Consider the following 27,153-nt stretch of genomic DNA (forward strand, 5'->3'; position numbering starts at 1 on the left):
TTACTCCGATGGCCCGTATTGTGTGAAGACGAGGCACAAAGATTTACGGCTAAAATAGGTGCACCGTTGGATCTGCCCTTAGGTAATAATATTTCAGATAGCATTTTTTTAGGCCATAGCTTCAGATATATAGCTTGTGGGTATAAAATCTTTGCGCCTGCAAAAAAGGGAAAAAGGAAGCCTGCTTGACAGGCCGCAAATGGGCTATTTCTGCACCAAAATATGCAGTTCGGGTCAAACTGATTATGGCATGGGCCTAAAGCCTTTCTGGTTATCTCCCCCCTCTCTTTCGGCTCTTTCACTTTCCCTACTGGCCGAGCAGCCCGGTGTTTCCTCAAAAGGAAATAAAAAAGTCGACGTTGACCCATCCAGATGAGACATCACGTCGTCGCCGCCGCCGCTGTCTCGTCCACGAGCGTTCGGTCCAGCTTAACTCCACTCCGCTCGCTGCTCCACCAACCACGTGCATCTTCCCGGCAGGCCACCTTCCCTGCCGCTTGCATGGAGAAGAAGCCCGCATCCTCAGTGGCCGCCGCAGCGGCGTCGCCGGCATCATGTGTGCACAGGTCGCGCCCCTTCTCTTCCTCCGTTGGTGTGCGCATTCTTTTCACTTTTACCTGCAGTATGGGTGGGTAGCAAACTGGCAATGCATACATGTTTGTCAGGAAGTTATACTGAATTTTACGGATTCAAATGATTCGGCCATTCCAAGTATTTCTCATTGGAGAAAATGCACAAAGAGGGTTTGTATTCTTCTTAATAAGCCCCACTTAACACCAGCACCACTTTGTTAGCACAATTGAAATCATATGTGTTGTTACTTTTTGAGATAACTGGCAAAACTGAACTCGCCTCCCTCATTCCACAGGCTTGAGAAAATGAGCCATGACCATGAAGCAATCCCCAAAAGGTGATGATCTTCATCTTGTCCCAAGGTTCACATCATTTTCCACTTGACGCGAGCAAGAATGCTAATATTCTACCTGTGTAATTCAGGCTTGCCGTGGTCACTGGTGGAAACAGAGGGATTGGCCTAGAGGTGTGCCGCCAGCTTGCTCTCCAAGGTGTGACAGTCATTCTCACCGCAAGGGATGAGAAACAAGGAGAAGGTGCAGTCGAGTACCTTCGCCGTGAATCTAACCTCTCCAACATAATCTTCCACCAGCTCGATATACTAGACAGTAGTAGCCGTGCCTCACTAGCGCGGCATATCGAGAGCAGATATGGGAAGCTTGACATTTTGGTAAAATGATTTGTTTCTCTTGTAGTAAATTTCTTACCGTTTGTACTTTTGTGAGATCATATAATGAAGATAGAATTGGCAATGCAGGTGAACAATGCTGGTGTTGGAGGGGTGGCAGTGGACCAGGATGGCCTCAGAGCTCTTAACATTGATCCTAATATGTGGGTATGTAAACTTGACTTGGGGATGACTATCATTCCATGAATAGGGTGACTCAGAGAAGACCACCCTGTAGGTTCTTGAGTTTTCGAATCGGAATAAAACAATCGATTTGACCCCCTTCTGATTTTTCATATTTTGTTAAAAGCAACTTTCTACTAATTTTCACAAGTTGTGCTTTGACTCAAACATCTTAGGGAGACAGATGGGCTGATGTGGTAAAAGAGGTTTACATGGCTTCTGGTGCGGCCAAATAACATGCTGATTTGGATCCATGCCAGCAAAGCCATTCTTTAAACTTCTTGAATGTTCGAACGGCTAGAATGGATTTATTCCTCCCTCAAACGCCACTCATTATCTCATGGACATATGGGCCTGGACCCACCTCGTTGGTGATACAGTGAGGGGTTCCAGAAATGTTGAGTGCCTACAATAAAGTATATTGAGTATAAATGCTAAGCATAGGAATGCCACAAAATTGATTTGTCTTTTGCTATCTCAAAGAGGGCATTGAATTGAAGTGAAATTTTGCATTGATACAACATAGCACCCTTCCCTATTCAGTAGTATGTTTTAGTGAATTTTTTTGGAACTTGTATACATATTTTTTGAAACGGGGGAACTTGTAGATTTGATTTTATTCGATTTGCACGACAGCGAGGGGCTCCAGACATGTTGATTGGCATACAATAGAGTATATTGAGTATAAATGCTAAGCATGGACATGTTGCAAAATTTATTTGTCTTTTGTTATCTCAAAAGGACACTGAATCTGAAGTGGAATTTGGCATGGATACAGAATAGCACTTTTCCCTACTTTGTAGTATGTATTAGTGATTTCTTGGAACTTGTAAACTTGTAGAGCCGCTTGACATGGAACTTGCAAATTTTGCACTAAAAGTATGCATTTGCATTTGCATTTGCACATGCATATGCCGCCCGCAGCTATGCCCAAAATAAGCATGCACTGTACAAATTTTAGTTTGCATTACTGATACGCCTTTCTGGTTCAGTTATCAGGCGAAGCAGGCCATCTGATCCAATCCGTGATTGTACAAACCTATGACGAGGCAGTAAAATGCCTCAACACCAACTACTATGGGCTGAAATGGACAACAGAAGCTCTCCTTCCTCTACTGAAGCGATCCACATCGGGAGCAAGGATCATCAACACCTCATCCCTTCGCTCGGAGCTGCAGGTTCATTGCTGCAACACTAATAAAAACTGAAAATGAGATGGCAATTGTTGTCACCTGGCCTAACTGGAAATGTATTTTGTTGTCAACTAGAGAATGCCAAACGAGAGGCTGCGGGAGTCCCTGCGCGACGCCGACAGCTGGGACGAGGCGCGGATCGAAGCCATGCTGAGCGAGTTCCTGGAGGACATGAAGAATGAGCGGCTGGAGGAGGCTGGGTGGCCGCTGATGCTTCCAGCCTACAGCATGTCCAAGATGGTGGTGAACCTCTACACGAGGATCCTGGCGAGGCGGCACCCGGAGATGCGTGTCAACTGTGTGCACCCTGGGTTCGTCAAGACAGAGATCAACTGGAACACAGGGGTCATCCCACCGGAGGAAGGCGCCAGGGGCGCCGTCATGCTGGCGCTGGTGCCTGAGGATGGGCCCACGGGTTGCTACTTTGATCAGACGAAGATGGGGGTCGCTTGGTGATTCAGGATCGCACGACCTGTGCCATTACGGTTAGATTTGTTCTCCACGACCACGCTGTGCAACAAGATCGTTTTGTTATTGCTGAACGGTAGTGCGCTCAGCTTGGGCAAACGGGAAAAAGCCACGATGACATACGCAGCAGTAATAAGAGGTCGTTTGGAATTCTTTATGTCTGGGATTGTGGATTTGCTGTCACTGATTTTTGAGAGAAGGCTTCTACACTGATCTGATACTGTATTTTCCTGTGCTCTGCTCAACTATGCATCTTGTAGCATCCGCACTGGATGGGCCGCAGTTGGGCCGTTTCTGCGGTAGGATTCGCAGTTGGTGACAGATTGATTGGGCCTGATCGTTGAAGCTTCACAAAACAAGGGAGCCTGTTCCCGCTGAAAAGTCCAAGCAAGACTCCCTGCCCTGTTCCCTGCGTGCGGCCCGTCACCCATCCAATTCATGGCCCTTTGCGGCGCAGATCGTCGGCGGGCACTGGCGCCGGCGAGACAACCCCAGCAAGGTGTCAAGGCAAAATTCGTAAAATATTACTACTGAGTACCACCACTACAGGTTAGTGCTAATCTGGAGGGGAATCACCCACCAACCCCCCACTCCCACCACACGCGGCTTTCCTCAGTTCCTCTCGATCGGGTCTCGCCGTTTCCGTTCGTCACCGGGCACTCGCATGGAGAATCCAGCGGACGGAACCTCCACCTCCGCCGACAACGCGAAGCAGGCTTCGCACAGGTAGCAACCCACTCCCTTATACTCTGACTGCAGTTCTAGTTGAATTTGAAGAGCACTGTAGTTTGCACGCTCTTCCTGTCGGTGCTATAGAGTAGAATGGTAGGTACCGATGGTCGCGGTTGACTACTATCAATTCCTGCTTGCAGGTTGCATCCTAGTCTATTACCTTTAATTAGCTCGCATTTCAGCAAATTTGTTGGTACTGCTCTGTATTCTTGGTTGGTTCTTTTCTTTAGGGTAAAACAAGGTAGAGTAGAGGATCTCTCTACCTTATGGCATTGCATATTTTTTTTTTTTGGGACAATATGTACATGGAAGGCAAGGACTGGAAAAAATAAAAACAACCCTGAAAAACTAGTGTTGAAAGTTTGTCGACCTGTGTAGAACTGTACAACTGCGTCATGTTGTTTGGTTGATCGAGTAGTGCAAAGGTGCAGTTCTTCAGCAATCAGTCTAAGGATAGTCCTGGGTGTCCTTGTTTCATTCTCAATAGATTTCCAGAGAATGAGGCCACAGGAAGCCAAGCAGATTGCAGATTGGCCATGTCTTAGAGGAAGTGTGGCTTTGAACTTGTTGAACAAAATCAGAAATTCAACTTGACTTAGCAGTGATTCTGCCCACACCCATCGACATTTTGCAATGTAAGATTATGTGATCAGTTGATTCGAGAGCATGGCATAGTTAACAACCAGCATTAGTGGTCACGGTTTTTGCTGCAGTATTATCTCTTCTATTTAGTCTTCCTAGGAAAGCCAGACAAAGAAAGAACTTATGTTTGTTTAGAATCGGTGGCAACCAAATCCATTTCGCCGGCGGCCCTCTCATGCCATGTTCATAAAATACTTCATAGAAGCCTGCTGTTGTCGGCTTAGAGTTGTTGTGTATCATCAGTCGGTTTGTTGGGCCTTCGTGTAGTGGATTGATTGTACTCAGGATGGCCATTAGTTCTTGGTATTGCTGTGTGCAGTTGCTAATGGAGGTTGCATCAGTAGGATATCCCATGAACCATGGTTGACCTGGGATTGAACCGAGCATAGTTAGTCAATGCATGGCAAATGAGTATAAAGTTACAAACTCCGTGACCCTGAATTGGTCCAGTGACAATGACAAAACGAAGTAATCGTAGATGTATGTGCACAACACTTAGTAGATTGTTGGACAGCCTGAATGAGTGGGAGAACAAATTTCCAAAAAGGGGAGGGGGGTCTTGAGCTGTTGGTAAAAGAGGAATATTGTCTTGCATGTACCAAGTAATAAGCCAGCTGAAACAGATACCTGGGCGTCCTGGGAGTAGTTTGCAGGCCAAAGTGACACATCAATGCTTTGTTGTGTGTACTTGAGTTCCGAACACCTACTCCACCTTGATTTTTGAGTAGTGTAATTGGTTGGTGGTTCTAGCAGCTCTCTTCCATGCTTACTGCGGCCAGCAGCCCAGGTGCATACTGTTGTTCCAGATTCACTGGCCAAATTACCTGTGGTTATTGTATTCTATATCAAATTTAGGGCAAACATAATTTCTTGCCCGTTTGGTTTGATTCACACCCCCTTGGTTATTTTCTACTAGTGTTTGAACTGAACTAACAAGGGTGCTAACTGCTAACATTTATGCCTGTATATCAGACTTGCAGTGGTCACTGGTGGAAACAAGGGAGTCGGCCTGGAGGTGTGCCGCCAGCTTGCTGTCAAAGGTGTAACAGTCATCCTAACAGCAAGAGACGAGAAGAGAGGGAAGGATGCCCTCGAGTCCATTCGCCGTGAGTCTGACCTCTCTAACATAGTCTTCCACCAGCTTGATGTCCAGGACGTCAACAGTGTTACCTCCTTAGCGCGATACGTCGAAAGCAGTTACGGAAAGCTTGACATTTTGGTAAAATGATAGTTATTTTTTGTTAATTAAGTGCAATTATCTTGTTACCTTTTCTATGAACATGTAGTGTAATTGAATATGGAGTGGGAAATACAGGTTAACAATGCAGCAGTTATAGGAGTTGCAGCAGACGAGGAAGGCCTGAAAGCTCTGAACATTGATGCAGAGACATGGGTATTGAATTTTTTCTTGCCTTAGCCTTTCGCAGCTTAAGCTATTTATGAATTTTACGTGATCTATGGACCTACAATTTCATTTCTGTCATGCCTATGAATAGCCACTTGTGAGTAGCAGCACTGTTCAGTTTCAAATTCTTTATGATTCAGACATCTGGCAGAGCAGCCAGTCTGCTCAAAGATGTGTTCCAGAACACCTATGATGTGACAATGAATTGTCTCAACACAAATTACTATGGATGCAAACGGGTAACAGAAGCTCTCCTTCCTCTACTGAAACTTTCCACATCGGGAGGAAGGATCGTCAATGTATCCTCCCTTGCATCGGAGTTAAAGGTAAGCCATTGCCATTCTTTCCTCAAAAACCTTTAGAACTGCAAGAATCATGAAAGAGACGTATTTACCCCATCTATATTCATGTTACCTCAAGTGTTCACTTTCTATGCCAGAGAATGCCGAGCGAGAAGCTACGGAACGACCTGAGCAACATTGAGATCTGGGATGAGGCGCGAATCGAGGCGCTGCTGAAGACCTTCGTGGAAGATGTGAAGGAGGGACGGCTGGAAGAGGCGGGTTGGCCGACGATGCTGCCTGCTTACAGCATGTCGAAGATGGTAATCAACCTCTACACGAGGATCCTAGCGAGGCGGCACCCGGAGATGCGCGTCAACTGCGTGCGCCCCGGTTTCGTGAAGACGGACATCAACTGGAACCTTGGGACCCTGACGCCTGAACAGGGCGCCAGGGGCCCGGTCATGCTGTCCCTGCTCTCTCGAGAAGGCCCGACCGGGTGCTACTTTGATCAGACAGAGTTGGTGAATGTTTGGTAATCTGATTGCCCTCGGCTTGTCAGGAACTACGTTACGGTAAGTTTGTCTCTTCCTGACTCATGCCTAAGACCAACGGCCAGGACAAGTTCTGGTTCTTGTATTTTTGACATAAATAAAGAGTTCAGGCGCAGCTATGGTTCTGCATAGTTACCAGATACCGCTTGACGAAAGAATAGGAGCCGATAGAATCTTAGTGTGTTCAAAGTAACACAGTTTATTAGACGTTAATCGGTATGAGTCCCAACAAATACCCTATTATGATATCGATTAAAGGATCTTTAACTTCTGCAATGTTACTGACATGGGTATGTCTAATTGGGCCTAGGGGAAGGGTAAGAAAGAAGGCGCTGGGACATGAGCTCCTGCGAGCCTCGCGGCGACGCAGGCGACCCGGGCGCCCCCGAGCTCGGCCGTGCGCCGGAGACCACCTGCCACCCAACAGCCCTAGGAGTAGCCACCTCCCCCTCACTGGCGTTCCATCGCTCCAGGAGCTCGACGCTGGCGTGCCCTCCCGGCCAGCTGCCGCGCAGGGTTTCCTCTCGGCACGAACGCCGCGCGCCCTCGTCCTCAACCCACAGTCTCTTCCACCGCCGTTCGTGACCCCCGGTGACTGCTTTCTCCAGTTTGCCCTCCAAAACTTCCACACTCAGGTATGCACTCCGGTCGCCCTGGCTCGCCGCTGTTTGTGTCGTCGCCGGCGCACGTTGCGGTGCGCCATGAGCGCCGCCAACCTTTCTCCTCCTCCTCCTCCGTCTTCGGCATGCTGCAGTTTTGGTTAGGCTCTGCCTTCGAGCGCCTGGTTGTTTTTGAGGTTGGTCCCAACGTGTTCCGGCTGGTCGTCGCCTCCCTAGAGCTAGCCTCGTTCCTGGTTTCGCTGGACGGCCTCCGCCATGGGCAGCTGGTCGCTCTGTTCTCTATGCCTCTTGCGTTGGATGCTCTGTTCGCCTCTGGGCCGCTCCTTGGGCCTCTGCCCACTCCCGTGACCTCTGATTCGTCCAAGAGCAGAGGTTCGTAGAACAGCAGAGTTCCTGTAGACACACCTTGGGCCTTGGGCCTCCAAGAGCAGAGGTTCGTAGAACAGCAGCAAGTTTCCCTTAAGTGAATCACCCAAGGTTTATCGAACTCAGGGAGGTAGAGGTCAAAGATATCCCTCTCAAGCAACCCTGCAATTAAGATACAAGAAGTCTCTTGTATCCCCAACACACCTAATACACTTGTCTGATGTATAGGTGCACTAGTTCGGCGAAGAGATAGTGAAATACAAGTAATATGGATGATTATAAGTAGTAATTGCAATCTGAAATAAAAATGGCAGCAAGCGAACATGTAGCAGAACTTGTTGGAAACGGTGTTTCAATGCTTAGAAACAAGGCCTAGGGATCATACTTTCACTAGTGGACACTCTCAACAATGATCACATAATTGAATAAATAAATGCTACTCTCAAACACTCTCTTGTTGGATAACAAACACCATTCATTGTGTAGGGCTGCAAAAGCACACCTCAAGCCGGAGTAAACAAGCTCCACAACGTCATAAAGGAATCACACACGATGCGCACACTGTCACCATCACACCGTGGAGAGTGACTCCGGAGTTCATATTAAAGTAACCTCTAGAGTGCATAATAGACAAGAGTAACATCTACATATTCAACTAGATTACAAAGCTCGTGATCACATAAAGATCACACCATGGGAGAGAGAGATGAACCACATAGATACCGGTAGAGCCCTCAGCCTCGGGGGAGAACTACTCCCTCCTCATCATGGGAGTCAGCAGCGGCGATGAAGATGGCGGTGGTGTCGATGGAGATGACTCCGGGGGCAATTCCCCGTCCCGGCGGCGTGCCAAACAGAGATTCTGTCCCCCGAAACTTGTCTTCGCGATGGCGGCGGCTACGTAACTTTTCGTGGAGGAAGACCGGGGCACTTAGGGTTTTTACTTCTGGGAGAATATATAGGCGGAAGGGCGGCGTCGGGGAGCCAGGGGGTGGCCTCCCCACACCTGGGCGCGGCAGTGGGCCCAGCCGCGCCGCCCTATGGGGTGGCCCCCCTGCTGGCCATCTCCGACTCTTCTTCGATCTTCTGGAACACTCCGTAGAAAATAGGGCCGTGGGCTTTTGTTTCCTCCAATTCCGAGAATATTTGTAAACTAACTTTTCTGAAACCAAAAACAGCAGAAAACAGGAACGGGCACTGTGGCATCTTGTTAATAGGTTAGTCCCAGAAAATGCATAAAAACATTATAAAGTATGAGTAAAACATGTAGGTATTGTCATAAAACTAGCATGGAACATAAGCAATTATAGATACGTTGGAGACGTATCAAGCATCCCCAAGCTTAGTTCCTACTCGCCCTCGAGTAGGTAAACGATAAAATGAATAATTTCTGAAGTGACATGCTACCAACATAATCTTGATCAATACTATTGTAAAGCATATGAGATGAATGAAGTGACTCAAAGCAATGGTCTATAGTTTGCTAACAAAAAGATAATGACTAAACAATCTGAATCATATAGCAAAAACTTTTCATGAATAGTACTTTCAAGACAAGCATCAAAAAGTCTTGCATAAGAGTTAACTCATAAAGCAATAGATTCTTAATAAAAGATTTTGAAGCAACACAAAGGAAGATTTAAGTTTCAACAATTGCTTTCAACTTTCAACATGTATATCTCATGGATAATTGTCAACACAAAGTAATATGATGAGTGCAATAAGCAAGCATGTAAGAATCAATGCACAAAGTTGACACAAGTGTTTGCTTCTAAGATAGAAGGAAGTAGGTAAACTGACTCAACATAAAGTAAAAGAAAGGCGCTTCGCAGAGGGAAGCAGGGATTAAATCATGTGCTAGAGCTTTTCAAGTTTTGAAATCATATAGAGAGCATAAAAATAAAGTTTTGAGAGGTGTTTGTTATTATCAACGAATGGTAGTGGGCACTCTAACCCCTTTGTCAAACAGACTTTCAAAGAGCGGCTCCCATGAAGGACGTTATCTCTACCAGCAAGGTAGATCATCCCTCTTCTCTTTTGTTTACACATGTATTTTAGTTTTATTTATAGATGACACTCCTCCCAACCTTTTGCTTTCACAAGCCATGGCTAACCGAATCCTCGGGTGCCTTCCAACATTTCACATACCATGGAGGAGTGTCTAATGCAAAATTAAGTTGCTTACTGATAAATCGGGGCAAAACATGTGAAGAGAATTATTAATGAAAGTTAATTAATTGGGGCTGGGCACCCCGTTGCCAGCTCTTTTTGCAAAATTATTGGATAAGCGGATGTGCCACTAGTCCATTGGTGAAAGTCTGCCCAACAAGATTGAAAGATAAAACACCACATACTTCCTCATGAGCTATAAAACATTGACACAAATAAGGAGTAATAAAGTTTTGAATTGTTTAAAGGTAGCACATGAAGTATTTACTTGGAATGGCAGAAAAATACCACATAGTAGGTAGTTATGGTGGACACAAATGACACAGGTTTTGGCTCAAGGTTTTGGATGCACGAGAAGCATTCCATCTCAGTACAAGGCTTTGGCTAGCAAGGTTGTTTGAAGCAAACACAAGTATAAACCGGTACAACAAAACTTACATAGGAACATATTGCAAGCATTATAAGACTCTACACTGTCTTCCTTGTTGCTCAAACACTTTTACCATAAAATATCTAGACCTTAGAGAGACCAATCATGCAAACCAAATTTCAACAAGCTCTACGGTAGTTCTCCACTAATAGGTTTAAACTACATGATGCAAGAGCTTAAACATGATCTACTTTGAGAGCTCAAAACAATTGCCAAGCATCAAATTATTCAAGACAATATACCAACTACCACATGAAGCATTTTCTGTTTCCAACCAAATAGCAAGAAACTCTCAAAACAAATATAAGTGAAGTAAGAGAGTACTTTCTATAAAATAACTAATAGCTCTGAACAAGATATACATGAAAACCAAGAGCTAGAAGCTACACAGTGCGAAAACTGAATACTCAACAAATATAAGTGAAGAATAGTAGTATTCAAATGAAAAAGAGGAGCGTGTGTCTCTCCCAAACAAGATAGATAGGATCCAATTTATTCAGAGAACTAAGATAACAAAACGAAAATAAAAGCACACAGACGCTCCAAGTAAAGCACATAAGATGTGACGGAATTAAAATATAGTTTCACTAGAGGTGACCTGATAAGTTATTGATGAAGAAGGGGATGCCCAAGGCATCCCCAAGCTTAGACACTTGAGTCTTCTCGAAATATGCAGGGATGAACCACGAGGGCATCCCCAAGCTTAGACTTTTCACTCTTCTTGATCATATTATACCATTCTTCTCTCTTGATCCTTGAAAACTTCCTTCACACCAAACTCAAAGCAATCTCATTAGAGGGTTAGTGCATAATCAAAAATTCACATGTTCAGCAAGGACACAATCATTCCCAACACTTCTGGACATTACCCAAAGCTACTGAAATTTAATGGAGCAAAGAAACCCACTCAAACACAGTAAAAGAGGCAATGCGAAATAAAAGGCAGAATCTGTCAAAACAGAACAGTCCGTAAAGACGAAGTTTTTCGAGGCACTTGACATGCTCAGATGGAAAAGCTCCAGTTGAATGAAAGTTGCGTACATATCTAAGGATTACCCATGAATTTTTTCTAGATTTTTAGATTTTTCTACAGAGAGAACAGCTCAAAACCGTGACAGCTAAAATCTGTTTCTGCGCAGAAATCCAAATCTAGTATCAACTTTCTATCAAAGACTTTACTTGGCACAACAATGCAAGAAAATAAAGATACAAAGGTATTGCTACAGAAGTAACAAGCACCTTGACTCAAAACAAAAAGAAAAGCAAAAATAACAGAAAATAAAAACGATGGGTTGTCTCCCATAAGCGTTTTTCTTTAACACCTTTTAGCTAGGCGCAATGATTTTTAAAAGATGCTGACACAAGAAATAAGAGTTGAAGCAAAAGAGAGCATCAAAAAGCAAGTATGAAATACTTTTAAATCTAACTCACTTCCTATGAAAAATAATCTTGTAAGGGAACAAGTACTGAAAGCACAAAACAACAAGCATAGAAAGGCAACACAAGCGCAACTTCAAGATTCTCAACATAAAGAGGGGAAACTTAATATTATTAAGATGCATATAACCATGTTTCCCTCTCTCATAATAACCTTCAGTAGCATCATTGATGAAATCCACAATATAACCATCACCTAAAACAATCTTATCATGGTTCATATGCATAAAAGTATCATTATTTTTGTCATAAGAAAAACTCTTCTCATTAATAGTAATTGAAGCAGGATCATTATCAAGAATTTGAACATGGTAAACAAGTTGCATACTAAGGGGATGGTTTTTGGCAATCCCATCATAACTATGAAAAGTTACATAAGGATAATTATAACATGTGTCATAGCCATCTCTATAACGATTATCTAAGCCCGAAGATATAATATCATCATTTTCACTAAAAGTAAAGGTCTCAAATATAGGATCTTCAAGCACAACATCCCCAAGCTTAGAGCTTTCAATATCATCGTTTGAGGGAACATGGATAGTGCTAACATCATTACTTTCATAATCGGTACTAAAGAGATTTTCAGTATCAAAAGTAGTGTGCTCTTCCAAATCATGATCACTAATATAGGTAAAGGGCATAGGAAGATCATTGTACTCAGATTCATTATCATAATAATCATTATGAGCAACATACTTACGGTTACCTATCGTTATCTCATACACGCGGGGATATGCCGTTACCTCTTTCTTTTTATTCCCCTTCTTCTTCTTCTTCTTCTTCTTCCTCCTCCTCTTCGTCTCCTTCTCCTCGTTCCCTCCTTTAGGAGGAAGAGGCTTGAAAGGAAGCTTCTCCACATAATCTGATTTATTTCCAGAAATAATAGAAGAAACTTGGGAGGATTCCTCCTTTTCATTAATAAGTTCACAACACACAGCGGTCCTATCATATTTTGGCAAAGTGTCATCTTCTATAATATTTTGTATGTAAGTATTTGTGTGGCAATTATCAATACAATAAGAAAGACACTGATACGTCCAAAACGTATCTACTTTCCCGAACACTTTTGCTATTGTTTTGCCTCTAATTTGTGTATTTTGGATACAACTAACATGGATTAACGTTGTTTTCAGCAGAATTGCCCTGGTGTCTTATTTTTGTGCAGAAAATCAACTTTCAGAAAAATCACCGGAAATAATTGCAATGGGCCTATTTTCACAGAAGACTTACTGAGCCAGAAGACGAGACGGACGGGGGCCACGAGGTGCGCACACCACATGTCGGCGCGGTGGGCCCCTGGGCCACGCCGCCCTATGGTGACGCCGCCTCGGCCAGCCCCGACGCTCCCGTCTGGACTACTTAAAGCCCTTGACCTAAAAACACACAGGGGTTCGACCAATTTGCGAGAAGACATCCAGAACTCCGCCGCCATCGCGAAACCCAATCTCGGGATCAGAAACTCCGTTCTGGCACCCTGCCGGGACGGGGAATTGGAGGAGATCATCGCCATCATCGCCACCGACGCCTCTCCATCAACCATCCATGCTTCCCCCATCCATGTGTGAGTAAATCCCCGATGTAGGCTGAAGGGGATGGTAGGGATTGGATGAGATTGTTCATGTAATAGCCATAAGATTGTTAGGGCATGGTGCCTAGTATCCGTTGTTGGTACTTTTTATGATATTGTTGCAACTTGTTATGCTTAATGCTTGTCACTAGGGCCCGAGTGCCATGATTTCAGATCTGAATATGTTATTGATTCATGATGATATTCATTGTTTTATGATCTTACCTGCAAGTTGTATACACATATTGCTGTCCGGAATCCGAGGCCCCAAAGTGACAAAAATTGGGACAATCGGAGGGGAAGGCTGTGATATGAGGATCACATGTGTTCACGGAGTGTTAATGCTTTGCTCTGGTACTCTATTAAAAGGAGTATCTTAATTACCAGTAGTTTCCCTAGAGGCCCGACTGCCACCGGCTGGTAGGACAAAAGATGTTGTGCAAGTTTCTCATTGCGAGCACGTACGACTATATACGGAACACATGCCTATGGTTATTTAGTACTTGGATACTGTTTTATTATTATCTGCAAATGCCTTGTCTTGATTATTCCATGAGTTATCGTATCCATGCAGCGCCCGTTCATCCATCCCTATGCCTACAGTATTTTAATCCTACTGTTTACTATAATCACTACTGCTGTCTTTATTACACTGCTGCTTATATTTTACTAATGCTACTGCTATAAAACTGTTGCTACTGATAAACTCTTGCGAGCAAGTCTGTTTCCAGGTGCAGCTGAATTGACAACTCCGCTGTTAAGGCTTACAAATATACTTTTGCTCCCCTTGTGTCGAATCAATAAATTGGGTTTTACTTCCCTCAAAGACTGTTGCGATCCCCTATACTTGTGGGTCATCAAGACTATTTTTTGGCGCCGTTGCCGGGGAGCATAGCTTTATTTGCAAGTTCACCTGAATTGATATTGTTCGCTGAAAATCCTCCATCATGGGTAAAACTCGCGATGCTAAAGTCGCCATATTACCATCCACTACAAGAAAAGGTACAACTCTGAGTACCTCTGCTGCTCTTGATTCACCATCTGTGATAAGTCAACTTGTTTCACCACCACAAGCTTCACATGTTGGTACTTCTGCTGAATCTGAAAATTCCTCTTATAATTTTGATGATGCTTCTACTGTGCTTGATGATAATGGTTCATTAGGTCCTTTTCTAGATGCTACAATTGCTAGGTCTAGACAAATTGAAAATACTCGAAATTCCTAATGAAAATACTGTTACACTCGTTAATTCACCTGAGTCTGTTGAATACTCTAGTGATGATCTTGATGAAGATTATGTGGAACTTGATGATGATTTTATTGATAAATGTAATTCTACTACTGGTGCAAGTAACATTAAAAAGCTTCTTGCACAACGTGCTGTTAGATATAAACTGTCTCCTGATCCTAAATTTGCCACATCTCCTATAAACATTAAGGATAAGGATTATGATTTTTCTCTTTATTTATCTCATATATCTATTGTTGAGAAAACACCTTTTTGTGGTACTGAAAAAGAAAGTGCTTGTAGAGCACATGATTGAGCTTTCTACTTTGAGTAGCTTGTTTTCTGATGATACCAAGAAGCGTACTTATTTTGTTGCTAAAATTTTTCCTTTCTCATTAAAGGATGATGCTAAAACTTGGTATAATAGTTTGCCTCCTGATTCTATTGATAGTCATAGTGGTTTGCTTGATGTTTTCTTTCGAAAATATTTTCCTACTAGTGCTCAACATATTGCTTTGCAGAAAATTTATAGTTTTGACCAGGAAGATGGAGAGAAATTGCCTGAAGCTTGGGCAAGGTTTTGCTCTCTTCTTAGAGCTCGGCCTGGACATGATTTGGAAAAGCATGACTTACTTCATATATTATATAGTGGACTAACCATTGAGTCTAGGGCATACCCGGATAGTTGTGCTGGTTGTGTTTTCAGGAAAAGAACTCCAGACGAAGCTGAAGAATTGATACGTCTCAAACGTATCTATAATTTCTTATGTTCCATGCTACTTTTATGATGATACTCACATGTTTTATACACATTATATGTCATTATTATGCGTTTTCCGGAACTAACCTATTGACGAGATGCCGAAGTGCCGGTTCTCGTTTTCTCGCTAGTTTTGGTTTCAGAAATCCTAGTAAGGAAATATTCTCGGAATCGGACGAAATCAACGCCCAGCATCTTATAATTCCACGAAGCTTCCAGAACACCCGAGAAGGACCAGAGGAGAGCCACAGGCCCACCACACAGGGTGGCGGCGCGGCCCAAGGAGCCAAGCGCGCCCCCTACTGTCTGGTGGCCCCAGACCCCCTCCGACTCCGACTCTTCGCCTATAAGAAGCCTCCTGACCTAAATCTTCGAGACGGAAAAACCACGGTACGAGAAACCTTCCAGAGCCGCCGCCATCGCGAAGCCAAGATCTGGGGGACAGAAGTCTCTGTTCCGGCATGCTGCCGGGACGGGGAAGTGCCCCCGGAAGGCATCTCCATCGACACCACCGCCATCTTCATCAACGCTGCTGTCTCCTATGATGAGGAGGGAGTAGTTCTCCCCCGAGGCTAAGGGCTGTACCGGTAGCTATGTGGTTCATCTCTCTCTCCCATGTACTTCAATACAATGATCTCATGAGCTGCTTTACATGATTGAGATCCATATGATGAGCTTGTAATCTAGATGTCGTTATGCTATTCAAGTGGATTTTACTTATGTGATCTCCGGAGACTCCTTGTCCCACGTGTGTAAAGGTGACGAGTGTGTGCACCGTGTGGGTCTCTTAGGCTATATTTCACGGAATACTTATTCACCGAGTTATGATTTGAGTTGGATGTCTCTATGAAATTGTGGTGTGTTAGTACCTCCTATGAATGCTCACAGGTGACGGCGTGGGGTGTTTATTAGTACTTGGGAATACATCTTTAAGGTTTGCCTACATGATGAATTAGTGTTCGTTATCTTGCCGGAGAGTAATTCAGAATAGCATAGTGAAGTGCTTATTTATATTCCTTTATGATTGCAATGTGCTTTATATCACTATTAATCTATGTGCTACTCTAGTGATGTTGTTAAAGTAGTCTATTCCTCCTCCATGATGTAACGGTGACAGTGTGTGCATCATGTAGTACTTGGCGTAGTTTATGATTGCGATCTCTTGTAGATTATGAAGTTAACTATTACTATGATAGTATTGATGTGATCTATTCCTCCTTTCATAGCTTGATGGTGATAGTGTGCATGCTATGTTAGTACTCGGTATAATTGCGTTGGTCTATCATGCACTCTAAGGTTATTTAAATATGAACATCGAATGTTGTGGAGCTTGTTAACTCCGGCATTGAGGTGCTCTTGTAGCCCTACACAATTAATGGTGTTTGTCATCCAACAAGAGAGTGTAGAGTGGTTTTATTATGTGATCAATGTTGAGAGTGTCCACTAGTGAAAGTATGATCCCTAGGCCTTGTTTCCAAATACCGCAATCATCGCTTATTTACTTGTTTTACTCGCATCTTTACTTCCTGCAATATTACTACCATCAACTACACGCCAGACAAGCTATTTTCTCGGCTCCGTTACTACTGCTCATATTCATTCATACCACTTGTATTTCACTATCTCTTCGCCGAACTAGTGCACCTATACATCCGACAAGTGTATTAGGTGTGTTGGGGACACAAGAGACTTCTTGTATCGTGATTGCGAGGTTGCTTGAGAGGGATATCTTTGACCTCTTCCTCCTTGAGTTCGATAAACCTTGGGTGATCCACTTAAGGGAAAACTTGCTCGCTGTTCTACAAACCTCTCGCTCTTGGAGGCCCAACACTGTCTACAGGAAAAGAAGCGTGAGTAGACATCAAGCTATTTTCTGGCGCCGTTGCCGGGGAGGTAAGGTAAAAGGTATTCACATCCTCCGACTACTAAGCTATTTCCTAGCACTGTTGCCGGTGTGCGAGTGCTCGAAGCTATTTCCTTTAGATCCTGCAATTGCATCTTTTTGTTTCTTGTTTACACTAGTCAGGCTTAATGGAAAACAACAAAAATATTAGAGATCTTTATAGTATCTATCTTGAGTTAGGACATGAGGTGTTTGAAGAGAGAATTAAAAAACCCATGGAACTTTGTTTGCAAAATAGCAATGTTATTAGCATGAACTCTTTGAACACTATTATTGCTAATGCTATGGAAGAATTTAAGCTTGGGGAAGCTGGTTTTGATGAGCATGATATTTTTAGTCCCCCAAGCATGGAGGAGAAAATTTTCTTTGATGAATCTTTGCCTCCTATTTATGATGATTATAATGATAGTGGTCTTTTGGTGCCACCTACTATGGAGGATAAATTTAATTATGATTACAATATGCCTCCTATATTTGATGATAGCTACTTTGATGAATTTGCTCCCACTACAATTAATAAGAATGACTATGCTTATATTGGGAGTAGTAATTATTTTATGCATGAGACTCATGATAAGAATGCTTTATGTGATAGTTATATTGTTGAGTTTGTTCATGATGCTACTGGAAATTATTATGAGAGAGGAAAATATGGTTGTAGAAGTTTTCATGTTACTAAAACACCTCTCTATATGCTGAAATTTTTGAAGTTACACTTGTTTTATCTTTCTATGCTTGTTGCATTATGCCTACATGACTTGTTTATTTACAAGATTCCTTTTCATAGGAAGTGGGTTAGGCTTAAATTTGATTTGAATTTTCTTCTTGATGCTCTCTTTTGCTTCAACTCTTATTTCTAGGGAGTGCATCATTAAAACTGCTGAGCCCATCTTAATGGCTATAAAGAAAAAGCACTTCTTGGGAGATAACCCATGTTTTTATTTTACTACAGCAATTTTGTTTTATATTTGAGTCTTGGAAGTTGTTACTACTGTAGCAACCTCTCCTTATCTTTATTTTATTGCATTTTTGTGCCGAGTAAAGTCTTTGATAGTAAGGTTCATACTAGATTTGGATTACTGCGCAGAAACAGATTTCTTGCTGTCACGAATTTGGGCAGGGTTCTCTGTAGTTAACTCAGAAAAATCTGCCAATTTACGTGCGTGATCCTCAGATATGTACGCAACTTTCATTCAATTTGGGAATTTTCATCTGAGCAAGTCTGGTGCCTCTAAAAATTTTGTCTTTACGGACTGTTCTGTTTTGACAGATTCTGCCTTTTATTTCGCATTGCCTCTTTTGCTATGTTGAATGAATTTCTTTGTTCCATTAACTTCCACTAGCTTTGGGCAATGTCCAGAAGTGTTAAGAATGATTGTGTCACCTCTGAATATGTGAATTTTTGATTATGCACTAACCCTCTAATGAGTTTGTTTTGAGTTTGGTGTGGAGGAAGTTTTCAAGGGTCAAGAGAGGAGGATGATACAATATGATCAAGAAGAGTGAAAAGTCTAAGCTTGGGGATGCCCCCGTGGTTCATCCCTGCATATTTCGAGAAGACTCAAGCATCTAAGCTTAGGGATGCCCAAGGCATCCCATTCTTCATCGACAACTTATCAGGTCACCTCTAGTGAAACTATATTTTTATTCCGTCACATCTTATGTGCTTTACTTGGAGCGTCTGTGTGATTTTATTTTCGTTTTGTTATTTTCATTCTCTGAATAAATTCATGCTTGTGTGGGAGAGAGACACGCTCCGCTGTTGCATATGAAGACTTGTGTTCTTCGTTTTACTTTTAATGTTCATGGCGAAGGTTGAAACTGCTTCGTTCATTGTTATATGGTTGGAAACAGAAAATGCTTCATGTGGTAATTGGTATAATGTCTTGAATAATTTGATACTTGGCAATTGTTGTGCTCATATAGATCATGTTTAAGCTCTTGCATCATGTACTTTTCACCTATTAATGAAGAACTACATAGAGCTTGTTAAAATTTGGTTTGCATGATTAGTTTCTCTAGAGTATAGATAATTTCTGGTTAATGTGTTTGAACAACAAGGAGACGATGTAAAGTCTTATAATACTTACAATATGTTCATATGTGAGTCTTGCTGCACCATTTTATACTTGAGTTTGCTTCAAACAACCTTGCTACCCTAGCCTTGTATTGAGAGGAATTCTTCTCATGCATCCAAATCCTTGAGCCAACAACTATGCCATTTGTGTCCACCATACCTACCTACTACATGGTATTTTTCTGCCATTCCAAAGTACATTACTTGAGTTCTACCTTTAAAATTCTATCCTTTGTCTTTGCAATATATAGCTCATGGGAAAATAGCCTTAAAAACTATTGTGGTGAAGAATATGTAGTTATGTGTCTTATCTCCTAATAAGTTGCTTGTTGAGCGGTAACCATGTTTCTGGGGATGCCATCAACTTTTACCTTTGTTGAATATCATGTGAGTTGCTATGCATGTTCGTCTTGTCTGAAGTAAGGGCGATTTTCATGATCATATGGTTTGAGTATGCATATTGTTAGAGAAGAACATTGGGCCGCTAACTAAAATCATGATTCATGGTGGAAGTTTCAGTTTGGACAATTAATCCTCAATCTCTTATGAGAATTTTAACTATTGTTGAATGCTTATGCATTAAAGAGGAGTCCATTATCTGTTGTCTATGTTGTCCCGGTATGGATGTCTAAGTTGAGAATAATCAAAAGCGAGAAATCCAATGCGAGCTTTCTCCTTAGACCTTTGTACATGCGGCATAGAGGTACCCCTTTGTGACACTTGGTTGAAACATATGCTATGCAATGATAATCCATGTTAATTCAAGCTAATTAGGACAAGGTGCGAGCACTATTGGTAATCTATGCATGAGGCTTGCAACTTATAGGATATCTTATACATAACACATATGCTTTATTACTACCGTTGACAAAATTGTTTCTATGTTTTCAAAATGAAAAGCTCTAGCACAAATATAGTAATCCATGCTTCCTTCTGCGAAGGGCCTATCTTTTACTTTATTGTTGAGTCATTTTACCTACTTCTTTCTATCTTAGAAGCAAACACTTGTGTCAACTGTGTGCATTGATTCTTACATGTTTACTTATTGCACTTGTTATATTGCTTTATGTTGACAACTATCCATGAGATATACATGTTACAACTTGAAAGCAATTGCTGAAACTTAATCATCCTTTGTGTTGCTTCAATGCCTTTACTTTGAATCTATTGCTTTATGAGTTAACTCTTATGCAAGACTTATTGATGCTTGTCTTGAAAGTACTATTCATGAAAAGTCTTTGCTATATGATTCAGTTGTTTACTCATTGTCTTTACCATTGCTTTTAATCACTTCATTCATCTCATATGCTTTACAATAGTATGATCAAGATTATGATAGCATGTCACTTCAGAAATTATCCTTGTTATCGTTTACCTACTCGAGGGCGAGTAGGAACTAAGCTTGGGGATACTTGATACGTCTCAAACGTATCTATAATTTCTTATGTTCCATGCTACTTTTATGATGATACTCACATGTTTTTATACACATTATATGTCATTATTATGCGTTTTCCGGAACTAACCTATTGACGAGATGCCGAAGTGCCAGTTCATGTTTTCTGCTGTTTTTGGTTTCAGAAATCCTAGTAAGGAAATATTCTCGGAATCGGACGAAATCAACGCCCAGCATCTTGTAATTCCACGAAGCTTCCAAAACACCCGAGAAGGACCAGAGGAGAGCCACAGGCCCACCACACAGGGTGGCGGCACAGCCCAAGGAGCCAGGCGCGCCCCCTACTGTCTGGTGGCCCCAGACCCCCTCCGACTCTGACTCTTCGCCTATAAGAAGCCTCCTGACCTAAATCTTCTAGACGGAAAAACCACGGTACGAGAAACCTTCCAGAGCCGCCGCCATCGCGAAGCCAAGATCTGGGGGACAGAAGTCTCTGTTCCGGCACGCTGCCGGGACGGGGAAGTGCCCCCGGAAGGCATCTCCATCGACACCACCGCCATCTTCATCAACGCTGCTGTCTCCTATGATGAGGAGGGAGTAGTTCTCCCCCGAGGCTAAGGGCTGTACCGGTAGCTATGTGGTTCATCTCTCTCTCCCATGTACTTCAATACAATGATCTCATGAGCTGCTTTACATGATTGAGATCCATATGATGAGCTTGTAATCTAGATGTCGTTATGCTATTCAAGTGGATTTTACTTATGTGATCTCCGGAGACTCCTTGTCCCACGTGTGTAAAGGTGATAGTGTGTGCACCGTGTGGGTCTCTTAGGCTATATTTCACGAGAATACTTATTCACCGAGTTATGATTTGAGTTGGATGTCTCTATGAAATTGTGGTGTGTTAGTACCTCCTATGAATGCTCACGGTGACGGCGTGGGGTGTTTATTAGTACTTGGGAATACATCTTTAAGGTTTGCCTACATGATGAATTAGTGTTCGTTATCTTGCAAAGAGTAATTCAGAATAGCATAGTGAAGTGCTTATTTATATTCCTTTATGATTGCAATGTGCTTTATATCACTATTAATCTATGTGCTACTCTAGTGATGTTATTAAAGTAGTCTATTCCTCCTTGATACGTCTCCGACGTATCGATAATTTCTTATGTTCTATGCCATATTATTGATGATACCTACATGTTTTATGCACACTTTATGTCATATTCGTGCATTTTCCGGAACTAACCTATTAACAAGATGCCGAAGTGCCGGTTCTCGTTTTTCGCTGTTTTTGGTTTCGGAAATCCTAGTAACGAAATATTCTCGGAATTGGACGAAACGAAGACCCAGGGGCCTATTTTGCCACGAACCTTCCAGAAGACCGAAGAGCATACGAAGTGGGGCCACGAGGTGGCCAAACCACAAGGCGGCGCGGCCAAGGGGGGGCCCGCGTCGCCCTGTGGTGTGGGCCCCTCGTCGGGCCCCGACTCTGCCCTTCCGCCTACTTAAAGCCTCCGTCGCGAAACCCACGATGCGAAAAACCACGATACGGAAAACCTTCCGGAGACGCCGCCGCCGCCGATCCCATCTCGGGGGATTACTGGAGATCTCCTCCGGCACCCTGCCGGAGAGGGGATTCATCTCCCGGAGGACTCTACACCGCCATGGTCGCCTCCGGAGTGATGAGTGAGTAGTTCACCCCTGGACTATGGGTCCATAGCAGTAGCTAGATGGTTGTCTTCTCCTCATTGTGCTTCATTGTTGGATCTTGTGTGCTGCCTAACATGATCAAGATCATCTATCTGTAATACCCTATGTTGTGTTTGTCGGGATCCGATGGATAGAGAATACCATGTTATGTTAATTATCAAGTTATTACATATGTGTTGTTTATGATCTTGCATGCTCTCCGTTACTAGTAGAGGCTCTGGCCAAGTTTTGCTTTTAACTCCAAGAGGGAGTATTTATGCTCGATAGTGGGTTCATGCTCGCATTGACACCGGGACGGTGACGGAAAGTTCTAAGGTTGTGTTGTCTTGTTGCCACTAGAGATAAAACATTGGCGCTATGTCCGAGGATGTAGTTGTTGATTACATTACGCACCATACTTAATGCAATTGTCTGTTGCTTTGCAACTTAATACTTGGAAGGGGTTCGGACGATAACTCTGAAGGTGGACTTTTTAGGCATAGATGCGGTTGGATGGCGGTCTATGTACTTTGTCGTAATGCCCAATTAAATCTCACTATACTTATCATGCCATGTATGTGCATTGTTATGCTCTCTCTATTTGTCAATTGCCCGATTGTAATTTGTTCACCCAACATGCTTTTATCTTATGGGAGAGACACCTCTAGTGAGCTGTGGACCCCGGTCCATTCTTTTAATACTTGAAATACAAATCTGCTACAATACTTGTTTTACTCGTTTTCTCTGCAAACAATCATCTTCCACACAATACGGTTAATCCTTTGTTACAGCAAGCCGGTGAGATTGACAACCTCACTTGTTTCGTTGGGGCAAAGTACTTTGGTTGTGTTGTGCGGGTTCCACGTTGGCGCGGAATCTGCGGTGTTGCGCCGCACTACATCCTGCCGCCATCAACCTTCAACGTGCTTCTTGACTCCCTCTTGGTTCAATTAAACCTTGGTTTCTTACTGAGGGAAACTTGCCGCTGTGCGCATCACACCTTCCTCTTGGGGTTCCCAACGGACGTGTCAACTACACGCATCACTCCTCCATGATGTAATGGTGACAGTGTGTGCATCATGTAGTACTTGGCGTAGTTTATGATTGTGATCTCTTGTAGATTATGAAGTTAACTATTACTATGATAGTATTGATGTGATCTATTCCTCCTTTCATAGCTTGATGGTGACAGTGTGCATGCTATGTTAGTACTCGGTATAATTGCGTTGGTCTATCATGCACTCTAAGGTTATTTAAATATGAACATCGAATGTTGTGGAGCTTGTTAACTCCGACATTGAGGTGCTCTTGTAGCCCTACACAATTAATGGTGTTTGTCATCCAACAAGAGAGTGTAGAGTGGTTTTATTATGTGATCAATGTTGAGAGTGTACACTAGTGAAAGTATGATCCCTAGGCCTTGTTTCCAAATACTACAATCATCGCTTATTTACTGTTTTACTGCATCTTTACTTCCTGCAATATTACTACCATCAATCGCACGCCAGACAAGCTATTTTCACGGCGTCTTTACTACTTGCTCATATTCATTCATACCACTTGTATTTCACTATCTCTTCGCCGAACTAGTGCACCTATACATCCGACAAGTGTATTAGGTGTGTTGGGGACACAAGAGACTTCTTGTATCGTGATTGCAGGGTTGCTTGAGAGGGATATCTTTGACCTCTTCCTCCATGAGTTCGATAAACCTTGGGTGATCCACTTAAGGGAAAACTTGCTGCTGTTCTACAAACCTCTGCTCTTGGAGGCCCAACACTGTCTACAGGAAAAGAAGCGTGAGTAGACATCAAGAATTAATGGCTAGAATAGGCCAAAATCATGATGATTGGACTACACCTGAACCAACCCCAACACCAATATTGAAGAAGAGGGGTATGATTGAATTAAATGATGAAGATATGAGGGAAGCCAAGAAATCTCTTAAAGAGAAAGGTATTAAATCTGAAGATGTGAAGAATTTACCCCCATAGAAGATTTATGTAAGATAAATCCCCTTTCATCCACGATTGAGGTACATTCTCTTCAACACTTTGATAAAGAAGATATTCCTTACTCAAAACCTCCTGGTCAATGTTTAGATGAGTTTGATAATTATGTTGTTAAGCAAGATAATTTTAATATGAGAGTAGAGAATCATTTAATGGAAAATTCTCAAGCTATTAGTAAATTGCATGATATTATGGAGAGAACCTCCAATGATGTTAAGATGCTTATTAAACATTTTCATATGGTTCAAACTCAAATTGATCAACTCACTAAAGTGCAAATGACTTGTTAAAAAATACTTCTAAAGAAAAACATGCTGATGAAGTAACAACTAGAGGTGGTGTTTCTACTCAGGATCCTCTATATCCTGAGGGGCATCCCAAAAGAGTTGAACAAGACTCTCAACGAACTAAAGAAACTAGCGCTCCTTCTAAGAAAAAGAAGAAGAAACATAAAACTGTTGTAGAATCCTCTAAGCCTGTTAATGATCCTAATAGTATTTCTATTTCTGATGCTGAAACTGAAAGTGGTAATGAACATGATAAAGATAATGATAAGAATGATGTTTCTGATAAAGAAGAGGTTGAAGATGAACCTGAAAGCATGCTAAAAATAAAAAGTATACTAAAGAAGATTTCATTGCTAAGAAACATGGTAATGAAAGAGAACCTTGGGTTCAAAAGCAAATGCCTTTTCCTGTTAAGAAACTAAAATCAAAGGAGGAAGAACATTATAATAAATTTTGTGATTGGATGAAACCTTTGTTCCTGCAAATCCCTTTGACTGATGCTATTAAATTGCCTCCTTATTCAAAGTATATGAAAGATATTGTCTCCAACAAAAGGAGAATTCCTAATGAGGAGATTTCCACTATGCTTGCTAATTACTCTTGGCCTTGTTTCTAAGCATTGAAACCCCGTTTCCAACAAGTTCTGCTACATGTTTGCTTGCTGCCATATTTATTTCAGATTGCAATTACTACTTACAATCATCCATATTACTTGTATTTCACTATCTCTTCGCCGAACTAGTGCACCTATACATCTGACAAGTGTATTAGGTGTGTTGGGGACACAAGAGACTTCTTGTATCGTAATTGCAGGGTTGCTTGAGAGGGATATCTTTGACCTCTACCTCCCTGAGTTCGATAAACCTTGGGTGATTCACTTAAGGGAAACTTGCTGCTGTTCTACAAACCTCTGCTCTTGGAGGTCCAACACTGTCTACAGGAATAGAAGCGTGCGTAGACATCAGTCCCTCAAATTTAGTATTGACTAATGTGTCATCTCTATGTGAAGATCTTGTTGATGATGATAAGGAGATTAGTGATGTAGATCATCTAATAGGGGATCCGCTATCACCACCTATAAAAGAGAAGAAGGTAAGGCAAAGAAAGGTTTATGATCCTTCTAATATTCGTACAAGTAATAGAAAGAGAGTTAAGAAAATTTACTAAAATGCAGAATTTAAAAGGTATGATATGGAATGGAGGTGGTTATGGTGATACGGCTAAACATATTTTTGTTAAAGAGTCTATTAGGGAGTATGCACTTGATTTCATTGCTTTGCTGGAGACGGGAGATCAGATTTTGCAATTCCTTTTTTAAACCAATTAGTCGGCCCTTTTAATTTCTCCTGGTTTTGTCTTCCTCCTCAAGGGAGATCTGAAGGCATTTTAGTGGGAGTTAATTCTGATACTATTTATGTACTAAAAGATACCACTGGGGACTTTTCTGTACGGATGCACATGAAATGCAAAAGAGATGTGTTTGAGTGGAATTTTGTGCCGGTTTATGGGGCTGCCCAAGACGCACAAAAACCAGATTTCCTGGTCGATCTAGTAAGGATGTGTGATAATCAAGATCTACCTATGATGGTAGGTGGTGATTTTAATATTATTAGGAAAAAAGAGGAAACAAATAATGACAATTTTAATGCAGGATGGCCTTTTATTTTTAATTCGATAATTCAATCTCAGAACTTAAGGGAAATTGCCCTTTCGGGGAGACAATATACATGGCTAGTCGAAGAGATAACCCCACATATGAAAAGTTAGATAGAGTTTTGACCACAGTGGATTGGGAACAAAAAATTCCATTAGTATCGCTGAGAGCCTTATCAAGGATAGGGTCTGGTTCTGACCATGCGCCTCTCCTCATAGACTCCGGTATTAAAGCACATAATGGAAACCAACCAAGATTCCCTTTTGAGCTGGTCTAGTTCAGACAAGAGAGTTTCTATGAGATGGTATCAAAGGAATGGAATTCTATTAATTGAGGTCGTAATCCTATTGAGCGATGGCAAAATAAGATTCGACATTTGAGAAGATTCTTAAAAGGTTGGGCTAAAAGTATGAGTGGAAATTATAAAAAAGAGCAAGAGAGACTAATTGCTATTATTGATGAGCTTGATCTAAAAGCAGAAACTATTCCTCTTACTCAAGCCGAAAGGGCTACACTGAAGGATGCTAATAAAAAAATAACTACACATTCAACAAGGAGGGAGTAATACTAATATTTTCATTTAATTGCTAATGGCAAAAAAAGGAAAAAAGAAAATATAACAACTTGAGCAAGAGGAAGGGACCATGCATTATTGGTGATGAAGATTTAAAGGTTTATATTTCTGAATTTTATAAAAAGCTTTTTAGGGACCCAATCTCGTCCAATGTTGATCTAATTGAGGACAACAATCAGGATATACCCATGCTCTCTATTGAGTAAAATAATCTTCTTACTTCTCATTTTACTGAGAACGAGGTGCATGAAGCTATTTCTCAAATGGAGCATAACAAGG

General features: G+C 42.1%; 2 protein-coding genes and 1 pseudogene across 2 annotated transcripts; all 3 read left to right on the plus strand.

The window, feature by feature from the left end:
* Positions 1-372: 372 nt before the first annotated feature.
* On the plus strand, positions 373-3,234 carry LOC124676082 (short-chain dehydrogenase/reductase 2b-like). The gene is made up of 6 exons (XM_047212165.1): positions 373-566; positions 869-910; positions 997-1,243; positions 1,331-1,408; positions 2,416-2,601; positions 2,692-3,234. The coding sequence occupies exons 1-6, from the start codon at positions 373-375 to the stop codon at positions 3,070-3,072; spliced, it is 1,128 nt and encodes a 375-aa protein (XP_047068121.1). The 3' UTR covers positions 3,073-3,234.
* Positions 3,235-3,523: 289 nt separating this feature from the next.
* LOC124677342 ((+)-neomenthol dehydrogenase-like) lies at positions 3,524-6,915 on the plus strand. Its single transcript, XM_047213334.1, has 5 exons — positions 3,524-3,810; positions 5,431-5,677; positions 5,774-5,851; positions 6,004-6,189; positions 6,303-6,915. Exons 1-5 carry the CDS (start codon positions 3,749-3,751, stop codon positions 6,681-6,683), a joined length of 954 nt encoding a protein of 317 aa, XP_047069290.1. The 5' UTR covers positions 3,524-3,748; the 3' UTR covers positions 6,684-6,915.
* A 122-nt stretch (positions 6,916-7,037) lies between these two features.
* The window catches only part of LOC124673231, a 79,595-nt pseudogene continuing 59,479 nt past the window's right edge, over positions 7,038-27,153 (plus strand).

This window comes from Lolium rigidum, chromosome 7, assembly GCF_022539505.1.
Source record: "Lolium rigidum isolate FL_2022 chromosome 7, APGP_CSIRO_Lrig_0.1, whole genome shotgun sequence".
NCBI classification, from domain to species: domain Eukaryota; kingdom Viridiplantae; phylum Streptophyta; class Magnoliopsida; order Poales; family Poaceae; genus Lolium; species Lolium rigidum.